Source organism: Spea bombifrons, chromosome 4 (assembly GCF_027358695.1).
Source record: "Spea bombifrons isolate aSpeBom1 chromosome 4, aSpeBom1.2.pri, whole genome shotgun sequence".
NCBI classification, from domain to species: domain Eukaryota; kingdom Metazoa; phylum Chordata; class Amphibia; order Anura; family Pelobatidae; genus Spea; species Spea bombifrons.
In genome coordinates, this window is record NC_071090.1 from 104322342 (window position 1) to 104334453 (window position 12112).

The following is a 12112-nucleotide window of genomic DNA, read 5'->3' on the forward strand; positions in this document are numbered from 1 at the left end:
AAATATATGATATACCATTGTACAGCGCTGCGGAATATGATGATGCTATAAATAATAATATATTTATAAATGTATATAATCTCTGTCTGGCATAATGAAGTTTTTTTTATAACAGCATCCAGTTAAAGGGGCCATCTGGTTGCCTTCTTGGAAAGTTATCCAGATCAGCATCTAAAAATAAGAGGTGATACTGTCCCTTTAAGATGTCTTCAAGTTACGATACAAAAAAAATGTTTCACCCAGAGGCGTCTTCCAGAAGTCTGCAGGATCAAAACAGGACCGCTACAGAGAAAAAATGAAGGTTCGAAAACGAGCTTTCACCGTGAGATCAGAGGGACACCTGTATGTGATTAGGACGCACAGTTTAGCAGTTAGTGCCTGCACAGGGACAGGATGGAGGGGGAGGCAGATCTGCACACAGTCTAGGGGGTTGGGGCAATACTTTGCATGTATTACATGTGTGATGTGGTAGGACTCGCAGTACTGAGAAACAAGCTGCTGTTAGACAGCCTGGAGGGACATTTGCTGGTCACGCAGGAGAGGACATACAAGGTAAAGACTGTAAGCCTGCAGGACCCTCTATACCTGATGTACCGGGTCGCCTTAGTCTGTCGGACCCTTGGAATGGAGGGGCTGGGAGAAGCGCTGCGGTATAAATAAAAGATAATAGTAAGTTAATTAGTAGAAGGCAGGGAGTGACATGAAGGGTTTGGTGGTGAGTGTGAGTGAGGAAAGTTAAAGTCTTAGATGTGTGAATGCCGTCTCATTGTGAGTGTATAAGTGCATCATTCTGTTTAGATCTCCTTTGTGTTAATATGCATGTCTGTGTGTAAACATTTCATTTGTGTAAGAACAGCCCTGTCAGCATTGTTAGTGCATTTTTGTGAAATTTGTGCTGAGTGCGTAAATGTGCCCCGTGCCGAGTGTGTGAATGTGCCGAGTGTGTGAATGGTGCCCCGCGCCGAGTGCGTGAATGGTGCCCTGCGCCGAGTGCGTGAATGTTCCCCCTCGCCGAGTGCGTGAATGTGTTCTGCGCCAAGTGCGTGAATGTGCCCCACGCCGAGTGCGTAAATGTGCCCCGCGCCGAGTGCGTAAATGTGCCCCGCGCCGAGTGCGTAAATGTGCCCCGCGCCGAGTGCGTAAATGTGCCCCGCGCCGAGTGCGTAAATGTGCCCCGCGCCGAGCGCGTAAATGTGCCCCGCGCCGAGCGCGTAAATGTGCCCCGCGCCGAGCGCGTTAATGTGCCCCGCCCCGAGTGCGTAAATGTGGCGAACGCGGGAATGTGCCCCTCGCCATGTGCGTGAATGTGTTCTGCGCCGAGCATGTAAATGTGCCCCGCTTCAAGAGTGTAAATGTGTCAATTAATAGACGGTACTGATAATATCCGTCTTTTGCACACGTGAGGGTGTGATTATGTTACATGGACACATGTGCAGTATGTAGATTAAAGCCAATTTTTTATATTATATGTATTGTTTTATATAGCGCCATCATATTCCGTAGCGCTTTCATTGAAGCACTCTTAGTAACTCTTATTTAACAAAGTCCCAGCCTCACAGGAGTCTCCTCTCCACATGTAATTAGTATGATAAAAAGGTTTTGTACCGTGTTAGCCGTTGAGAAAACAGGAGAAAAGTATAGTTAAAATGATACAATAAATGGTATCATTTTAACTATACTTTTCTCATGTAATTAGCAGTCGGATAACTGAATCGGGAACGACCAGAGAGGATGGCAACAAGTAACATTCTGCCAAATGTATTAACCCTTTACTGACTGCGCCTGGTATAGGGCTTGCTTGTGGTCAGTGTACTCTGTTGGCTATTAATGAGGAGCCGAGGGGGGATTTAATAACAGAAATACATTGTAAATAATATTGTTGCTCGGGGTACCTTTCAATTATATTTGGGGTCTTGTACATCACTGGCTGTATCTGTTATATCACAATATGTTACCCACTAACATCACAAATTGAAAACCAGGTAGCGCAAAAGATGTGACTATTTCTGTAAGAATCCGGGGGAGTTGGGCGCTACGCATTGGTTCTATGATCTGAATATACGGTATACATAGATTTGTCGCTGACTCTGTAAGGAGAGATCTGAGCTCTGTCACAAAACCAGAGGAAACCACAATATACCCCATTTCCAGGAAACAGACTTGGTTTTCATTACAGAGTAATCAGACATATATAACAGTGATGAGTATCTATACACTGATAATGAACTCGCCACGCTGTATAATGATGACGCGTATCTACACAGATAATGAATACACTGGGAGGCTGTTCCACTTATCTACTACCCTCACAGTAAAACTTACCTACTTACATTAGATCTAGGCGCCTGACCCTCTGTGATGCAGTGTACAATCTGTCCGGTCTACACACTAAAGAGATAGTAGACAAGAGAGTTTGCAGGCGAGTTGTGGTTTAACTCCTTGACTGCACTTCATGAAGGGCCAACCCCAGAAAGGGCTCAGCTGTATCTATATATGTGATGTTGTTAAATATATATGTTAACCAACCCATATTTAAATTGTAGAACACTGAGGCATGTGCTAATGCTGTATAAATAAAGAATAATTAAAATAATAAAATTAAAGTATGAAATAAATTACAGGAGGCACTCAAGAGTTCTAAATTAGAACACCAAGCCAATGAGAGATAAGTATATCTGGGAACTTGTGGGCTACCCGGAGCCTACCCATGCGGAACGTCATCATCGCGGGAAACACACCCATTAAAAAGGGAAATGGGCAGGGAGTGGGATGCGTCAGGATCCCGCTCCCACGAACCTGAGGATTCGGGAGTTGCCCCAGAGAAGCAGCGCTTCTCCCGGGGTTCTTCAAGCCAAACTCGGAGAGTTCCCAGGTTATATTCCTTCTTTTTTAAGAATTTAAATAAAAAATGTCAAAGTATAACAATTACATACAGTGCTATAATTGTAAGAAATCATTAAACAGCATGCTTTTGACTGCAGGTTTCTCGTTAAGGAGATCTGGAAACATGGCCACATCCAACTGTACCGCATCCTACTCTGTAGTGCAGACCAAGTACCTGGGTCCGGTGTACGGGGTGGAGTTTGTGCTGGCGGTATTGGGCAATGGATTTGCAATCTGGCTCCTTGGGCCTCGAGAAACAAAGGATCGTCATGCAGGCATCATCTTTTCGCTCAACCTGGCTGTGAGTGACCTGTCCTACGCCCTATCATTGCCTCTGCTGGTGGCCTACTACGTGATGGGCAAGAGATGGATATTTGGTGTTGGCCTATGCAAGATAGAACGTTTCCTTTTCAACTGCAACCTCTATGGTAGTATCTTCTTCATCACGTGTATCAGTGCCAACCGCTGCCTGGGCATTGTGTACCCATTCTATGCTAGGGGGAGAGTTGAGAGCAAGCACGCCAAGTTTGTTTCTGCAGGTGTGTGGCTGTTGGTAGCCTTAATCTCTGCACCTGTATTGGCTTTCTCAAAAGTGGAGGAAAAAAAAGATGGGTATGAGTGCATCGGAACAGCTATTGACGCTCAGCTGAGATCTTACATACCATATAGCATTTTCTTGGCTGGGTTTGGTTGCGGAATTCCATTTATCATAACCTTGTTTTCCTACATTGGAATAGCACGTGCCGTGTGGAAAAGCCACGGCTTAGAATCATGGGAAAAGAGGAAAGTGGTCACTATGGTGTGTGTGGTCATTGCACTTTACTCAATCTCTTTTGTGCCCTACCATGTCCTGAGGAACCTCAACCTCTATAACCGACTGACCCAACCTGACTGTAGGTGGTCTCTTTCCATTCACTCTGCTTTTCAGTTGGCCAAAGCTCTAGTGGCCTTGAACCCTTGCATCCATCCACTGTTGTACACAGCAGTGATTGACAACGTGCGGGCGAAGCTTGGATGCTGTCAGAGGAAGGAGGAACCCAAGTCTCAAGAAGAGACCAGATTATGATCTGTTGTTCTTAACTTTATATATTATGGTAATTCTACATCCTTTGTCACCAAAAGGACATTGATTTTAGAACAATTAACAATGGATTAGCCTCATCCTACAGCATGTAAATTCAACTATAATTTTATATTTGTATACTGCATATCTTGCTCATTATACCTACCTCTGTATATAAAAAAAATCTAATTTTCAACTGGTGTCTTTTTGACCAATATGCTTGCAGCCAGCTGGGTGGAAATGGAAGGGCCATTTATCTCAGACTTGCCTCTGCTGAGGATATTGGGAGGTATTGAGAAACCATGTCTCTCCCCCCCCCTCTCCCGTCCTGAAACAGAAAAGGAGAAAAAAAAAGTTTATTTATTTAAAAAATAATAATAAAATATCATTAAAATAATAATAAAAAAATAATAATGTGAGCTGTGATGTCATTGTGACATCACTGGCATGTTCAAGAGGTCCCTAAGAGGACCTCTAACCATTTTTGTGTAAAAAAAAATATATAAAAAATACAAAAAAAATAAAATAATTAAAAAATATATATATAAAAAAAAATTTAAAAACCTTACATCCCATTGCCCTAGCATAACATCTAGCCAGTATAACCCTCCTGCCCCCGTTCAAAACCCCCAAACCATAGGCATAAAAATTATACAAAAAATGTACACCTTATAGTATGCTCCCTGGTGCTGGGAAAGTACACCTGAATTGATAAACTTGGAGGGGATTTTCCATCACTTTACCTAATTTTGGTCGGATTAAGAGGGAAAATTTAAAAAATATTAGGTTTTTTTCTAATTGTCGCTAGTTTTTACTAAATTTCTCGTTCTAAATTTTCAGCTAATCATCCAACTATGGTATCAAAAGAAAGCTCTATCTCTCCTTGAAAAAAACAATATATAGTTTACATGGGTACACTATTCACAGGAAAAGAGAATAATCGCTGAACCGACATAGCACAAAAATGGCAAAATTGCTCCGGGCTTTGAGGTACCAAAAACCCCTGGGATTGAAGGGGTTTAAACCATTGGGTAGTAGATTTACTTTGATGTTTAGGGTCATTGTCCTGCTGCAGCCCAACTATTGCTAGTTGTGTTGTGGAGAGTCAACATGCTCTTTGGCAAACTTCAAACAGCGATATTAAATTGGAGAGCAGAGGCTTCCTCTGTGGTGTCCTGCCGTGGACTTCATGTCTGTTCAATGTGTTGCATACGGTAGACTCATGAACAGAGATGTTAGCCGGTGCCAATGATTCCTTCAAGCCTTTAGCTCTTAATCTAGGGTTTGTTTTTTCTTTATGTTTACCTCAGTAAACATTGTGTTATCCCCTTGGAGCCCTCTTGGCTGGGCGCCCACTTCTAGGGAGAGTAGCCACAGAACTAAATAGTTTCAATTTATAAACAATGTTGATAAATATGTAAACTATTTGAGATTACATTGTAACCCTTTCCAGCTTTATGCAAATCAACAATTCTTGTCTGTAGGTCTTGTGAGATTTCTTTCTTTGTGATGCATTGTTTAGCTGATGCATTTTGAGAATAGCAAACCCAAAAAGTGTGGGGTTTTTATTATGTCAAAGTAGGTCTAAAACACAACTCCAATCCTGTTTCATTGATTGGACTCCAAACAGCTTTTGTTGAAGTGATTAGCCTAGAGATTCACAGTTTTTCCAACCCACACTGTGAATGTTTGAATGAAACAGACAAGATATAATAATTTATAAGTACACAAAACAAACCTGTTCATTATTGTAACTTTGATGAAGATCATATCATTAAGACAAATTTATACACAAATGCTGGTAATTCCAAAGAGTTCAATTTTTCTTGCCACCGTATCCATTTTTATTTATTATAAATACATCCTGACATTTTTAACAAAGTACAGTATCTACTTACAACCAAACGTTTTTTACGCCTAAAGGTGTAATGCCAGTAAAATTGGCTCAAGAACGTCCGTGCTGAACATATGTAAATTTGCATCTAGAGCGTAACACTGATTATCAATTATATTCGACAGTGTATTTCATATTGAAGGTAAGTGGGTGTTTCTAGTTTTAAAAACCTGTTAAAGCCATTATTGCGCTCCTCCACTTGAAAACAACTCAAAGGCACACTGCGTTACTTACTCAGTTACCTAAGCCATTATTATTTATTTGTTTTATATAGCGCCATCAAATTCCATAGCGCTGGAATAATAAGCCATATTATTATATGACTGTCTTCTTTCCCCATTTAAATCAAAACTTTCATATTGTAATAGGAGTTGGATAATCAGACAAGCCGCTGTTATTACTCCCCTAACTGTATGGGGGGGAGGCTAGTGGCAGACTGTTGCCCCATTGGCACCGTCTATATGGCAGTACATTGTGAGGCAGCCATCTCGTCAGCCACCTTATACCAAATTGCCATTCAAAACTAGAAGCAAAGACTATACAATGTTGGAGGAAGCATAGGAGATCTTTACATGAACACTGGTGAATCAGCCATGACCTCAAGTGGGCCACCGACAAACCACCCGTGAAGACCTCTTACATCAGGAAAACTGGATATTTTATGCCTCTATTTTTTACCCAGTAAAATCCTGAATGGCAGATAATTGAATTACCCCCACCTCATGTGAACTACTACTCCCAACATGCTCAGTCAGCTTAATCTACCACTGAGGCAAATCCCACATACTTTCATTAAACAACAACACTTAATTCTACACCGTGAAGAGGGTCAGCGAACTGCTATGGCTGCCCAGATGTTTTAAAATGGCATTGTTTAGTCAGAACTCCCATCAGCCTCAGCCTCTTAAGCACTGACGGAGTCAGACGTGTTTGCTCACGTAAATAGTTAACGGCTTGCTTATTGTACATTAATTCCGTGAGGTAAGAGCTGTGGAAGCTTCTCATCGCAAATGCGCGGGAAAACGCAACGCGAAGTCTCGCTATTCGCCGGCCTCAAACATAGCGGCTGGTGATTGGCTCAGAAAGCTGTCGCTCAGCGGAGGACACTCCGATTGTGGCAGCCCTCTCGCTGAGAACCGATCTCATTGGCTCTCAAGACGTTACTATGCTCGACTCCCGGTTGCTATGGGAGGGACAACTATCGTAACAACGGCTGGCCAATCAGTGTTAGGGGAGGGAAATAGCCTGCGAAAAGAAAGCCCGCGAAGCGCTGCCGCGTGTGTGCGCGCGAAGCAGTGTTCGTGCCTCTCATACGCCATCATGCCGCGGGTTTACCAGGCCGACAAAGGTAACTGCGGGAAATGGGCGCCGCTCAGGACGCGGGGTATGGCAGCGCCTGTGAGCGCGACGAAGGTTTCACGCTACGGGTCTGCCTGCGCAATTACGTGAAATGCGATGGCAGCTGATCCATTCTCGAGTATTCTGTAGTTTGGGTTTTTAGAAGCCTTGGTGTCAGATGTCTCCCTTTCCCGCAGGCTAACGCGGCGGTGGGATAACGGGGTCTCCGGTATGTTCGGGGGGTGGTGCACTGAGGGCCTGTAAGCGCGTGCTCCCCGCTCAGATGCCTGACTGTGCTGTCGGCGCGTGGCCATCGGTACAGCGACGCGGTCTGTGAATGGGAATAACTACTTTGTCTTGTTCAGGCTAACGTTGCTCACATGGTTCAGGTCGCCCTGTACATCGACCTCGACCTTGGGCCGGCCCTGTCTGCGATCTCCTCGTTAGAGACCATGTCTGCTCCCTTTCCTCCTATATAGTGAGCTTTACTTCAAGGCTGCATAAAAATGCTTGTCCTGGACGAGGCCGACGAGATGCGGAGCAGAGGTTTCGAGGACCAAATCTACGATATCTTCCAGAAGCTGAGCAGCAACGCCCAGGTGAGAGTCGGCCCGCCGCGGGCCCCCGGGTCTGTTTTATGATGATATCCCATGCGTGTCATCTGAAGCCCAGGACACTCTGCATTGTTCCTGCGCAGACTGCGTCTTGCGGTCTGCGTCAGTGTGGTGCAGAGGATCCTGGGAAATGATCTTCCCAACCTATCTGAAAACTGACCTCTACCAAATGCATTGCGTTTCTGTGGTCTCCGAATGGTGTGTAAAGCACTTCACGGGAGATCTCAGACTCTGCTTACGAAACGGCTGCTCACACGAGTCCTTTCTTCTCCAGGTGGTCCTGCTCTCAGCCACCATGCCTGCCGATGTGCTTGAAGTGACCTGGTATCCTGGTCAAGAAGGAAGAGCTGACCCTGGAGGGTATTTAGCAGTTCTACGTCAATGTGGAGAGAGGTGAGTGCGCACTTCAGTGTTACTCCAGTCTCACCTGCCCCTGACACTGGGCAAGGACTCGCCTGTCGTGGTGCAGATTCATATATCTGGCGGGGGCAGATTATTTCACTCCATATTCATCCCAGCGCAGCAACTCTGTGACTGTCGGCTGGTTCATGCTGTGGGGACAGATGTGCCGGGGGGAGGGGGGCAGCCAGCATGTCTGTCACTGTAGGTTTCACATTCTAATGGGGTCTTTGTGTTTCCCTCCAGGAGTGGAAGCTGGACACGCTCTGTGACCTGTATGAGACCCTCACTATCGCGCAGGCCGTCATCTTCATCAACCCTTGCAGGAAGGTGGACTGGCTGACGGAGAAGATGCATGCCTGGGACTTCACCGTGTCGGCCTTGGTGAGTTGAGTTAGATGATGATGGCCCTCCAGGCAGGGTTTGCCTGAGGACTTTCCCAGCCCGTTCTCCCCTCCCCCGTCACTGGGCAAGGACTCGTCTAACATGATGTAGATTCTTATATCTGGCGGGGGCAGAATAAATCACCCCATATTCATCCCAGCGCAGCCTTGTTGTGACTGCCGGCTGGTTCATGCTGTGGGGACAGCTGAGTACATGTGTCTGAGCTGTCTGACTGTCTCTCTTCCATCAGCACGGTGACATGGACCAGAAGGAGAGAGACTACAACTTGCCAACCAACAGAGAAAACTACATCCACAAGTAGGTGTCCGGAGGGGGGGGGGCTGCTCAGGCCTTGTGGGCCAAGGGAACCCTCTCTGCCCAGCCTCCTATGCTGGCTGCAGGACGAAAGCCCTTGGCAGAGAAAGTGAGTCTGTGCTCCACCGCGGGAAACACTCATTGCTTCCTGCAACTTAAACACGGTCCACACGATATCGGCTGCCCGGCTTCCGTTTGCTCGATGCTTTGGGAATTGTTTTTTTAATGAGAACTGGGGGGGTGGGTTAGCCTTTATTGGGGAGGAGTAATTGTGCAGATGCCAAGGGCGAGATGGAGAAACAAGTGCTCTATGGGGACTGAAACGCAGGGTTCAGGAGCCATGGCACATCTGCAGCTCCTGGTAGCACGTGGGATGGCTGAGAGTCCTCAGAGTTGCTGTCTGATCTGCGGTCTTTTTTCACTTCCAGTGTTGGCAGAGGTGGCCATCTCGGTAGGAAAGGAGTCGCCATTAACACGGTGACCGAAGAGGACAAGCGCACTCTTAAAGACATTGACTTTCTACAACACCACAATCGAGGAAATGCCAATGAACGTGGCCTACTTCATCTAACCCCCCCCCCCAGCGTGGGCAGGGTGAAAAAAACTAAATTTAAAAAAAGCATCCCATGGGGGGCGCCACGGAAACTGAGTACCCAGCATGGTTTAAAGCCCGCTAACGCTCGGGCTGCACCCATTAATTCCTGTATGAACGTTAAATGATATATATATTTTTTGTTTCAAATAAATATTTTGAGGCTATTGTGGCTGTAAAGAAATAAACTGAAACTGAAAAGAAATTTCCTTCTCTGAAGTTAACACTAATGCCCCATTCCCTACCTTTTCCCAAATCAGTGGACCAAATGCTACCCCCACCCCAAAAATCAGGCAGCTCGATTTGAACTTTTTATGAAATAAATTACAGGAGGCACTCAAGCGTTCTAAATTAGAACACCAAGCCAATGAGAGATAAGCATATCTGCGGAACGTCACTGGGCAGTAAGCGTTCCCACCGTTATCGCAGGAAACACGCCCATTAAAAAGGGAAATGGGCAGGGAGTGGGATGCGTCAGGACCCCGCTCCCACGAACCTGAGGATTCGGGAGTTGCCCTAGAGATGCAGCGCTTCTCCCGGGGTTCTTCAAGCCAAACTCGGAGAGTTCCCAGGTTATGTTCCTTCTTTTTTAAGGATTTCAACAAAAATGTCAAAGTATAACAATTACATACAGTGCTATAATTGTAAGAAATCATTAACCCCTTCAATCCCCTATGGACGTACCCAGACATCCAAAAAACGCCTAGTAAAAAACCCCTATGGATGTACCGGTACGTCCAACCCTTCGTGCAGTGTCAGGGCCACATCCCTGCCGCTGCACGGGAAACCAGGCTGTCGTTTGACAGCCTGGACTCCCCACTAACAGCAGAAGCCGGCATCGCCGGATCTTTTGCTGTCCGATCTGCTGTAACAGCTCCCGGCATGAAAGCCGGAAAGCTGTTAAGTTTCAAACTGCCCGATCACACGATCGGGCATTCCCTTCCGGGTTGCGTCACTGCTGACGTAACCCGGACGTTCATCGGAGGACAGGATATCCCCTGCAGAGGATATCCTGTCCTCCGATGAGGCACAGACGCTGCGATCTCTATGCACGTCTGAGATCACAGTGTGATCGGTGCAGGAGGGGAGTGAGAAACCATGTCTCTCACCCCCCCTCCCGTCCTGAAATAGAAAAGCTGGAAAAAATAAAACGGTTATTCATTTAAAAAATAATAAAAAAATCAATAAAATAATAATAATGTGAGCTGTGATGTCATTGTGATCTAAGAAGACCTCTAACCATTTGTGTGTAAAAAAAAATATATATATATATAAAAAATGCAACAAAAAAAAATAATAAAATAAAAAAAATATATAAAAAAGATAATATAAAAAAACCTTACATCCCATTGTCCTGGCATAACATCTACCCAGTATAACCCTCCTGCCCCCGTTCACAACCGCCAAACCTGTTAAACCATAGGCATAACAATTATACAAAGAATGTGCACCTTATAGTATGCTCCCTGGTGCTGGGAAAGTATGGAAAATCTATATAAATCAGGTATTTCTGAAATCAGGACACCTGAATTGATAAACTTGGAGGGGATTTTCCATCACTTTACCTAAATTTGTGAGGATTCAGAGGAAAAATTAAATCTGTATATAAAAAAAATCTAATTTTCAACTGGTGTCTTTTTGACCAATATGCTTGCAGCCAGCTGGGTGGAAATGGAAGGGCCATTTATCTCAGACTTGCCTTTGCTGAGGATATTGGGAGATGTAGTTCAATATAGACATTATTATTATACTTATAAAGCGCCAACAGATTCCGCAGCGCTGTACAAGATGAACATTTTACGGATAACGACAAGTACAATACAGTACAATATAAAATGTGATCTGATCTACATATATACTGCAAGTATAGACAACCACAATGTGCTAAAGCCAACACACAATGATAATCTTTCATGTGTTTATTGAACCCATTAAACATTCACTGTGCTTGTGGAAAAAGTAAGTGAACCCTTGGATTTAATAAATGGTCGAACCTTCTTTGGCAGCAATAACTTCAAACAAGCGCTTCCAGTAACTGCGGATCAGAGCTGCGCAACGTTCAGGAGTAATTTTAGATAATTCTTCCTTAAACAACTGTGTACCGGTATGTCCAGCCCTTCGTTTGACAGCCTGGACTCCCCACTGACAGCAGAAGCTGGCTTCTCCGGCTTTCTGCTGTCCGATCTGATGAAAGCCGGAAAGCTGTTACATTTCAAATGCCCGATTGCGCGATCGGGCATTCCCTTCCGGGTTACGTCACTGCTGTTCATCGGAGGATGAGGCACAGACACTGCGATCTCTATGCACGTCTGTGAGGACCTGCATAGAGATCACAGTGTGATCGGTGCAGGGGGATCGCGGGGGGGGGGGGTGAGAAACCATGTCTCTCACCGCCCCCTCCCGTCCTGAAACAGAAAAGGAGAAAAAAAAAAGTTTATTCATTTAAAAATTAATAATAAAGTATCATTAAAATAATAATAAAAAAATAATAATGTGAGCTGTGATGTCATTGTGACATCACTGGCATGTTCAGGAGGTCCCTAAGAGGACCTCTAACCATTTTTGTGTAAAAAAAAAAATATAAAAAATACAAAAAAAATAAAATAATTTTTTTAAAAAAAATATATAAA

General features: G+C 44.6%; 1 protein-coding gene and 1 non-coding gene across 3 annotated transcripts; both read left to right on the top strand.

Annotated features, from left to right (window-relative positions):
* Window positions 1-496: 496 nt before the first annotated feature.
* P2RY11 (purinergic receptor P2Y11) lies at window positions 497-4128 on the top strand. 2 transcript variants are annotated; one of them, XM_053464859.1, is made up of 2 exons: window positions 497-552; window positions 2982-4128. In XM_053464859.1, the coding sequence occupies exon 2, from the start codon at window positions 3008-3010 to the stop codon at window positions 3947-3949; it is 942 nt and encodes a 313-aa protein (XP_053320834.1). In that variant the 5' UTR covers window positions 497-552; window positions 2982-3007; the 3' UTR covers window positions 3950-4128. The 2 variants fall into 2 exon arrangements, with proteins under 2 accessions (XP_053320834.1, XP_053320833.1); XM_053464858.1 differs by having other exon boundaries at window positions 531-669.
* Window positions 4129-7810: 3682 nt separating this feature from the next.
* LOC128492992 (small nucleolar RNA SNORD10) lies at window positions 7811-7948 on the top strand. Its single transcript, XR_008354196.1, has one exon. It is a non-coding gene; the product is annotated as a small nucleolar RNA SNORD10 (small nucleolar RNA).
* The last annotated feature ends 4164 nt before the right edge of the window (window positions 7949-12112 follow it).

Coding starts and splice junctions, on each gene's coding strand:
- P2RY11 (XM_053464859.1), top strand. CDS start 3,008: ATGGCCACATCCAACTGTACCGCATCCTACTCTGTAGTGCAGACCAAG.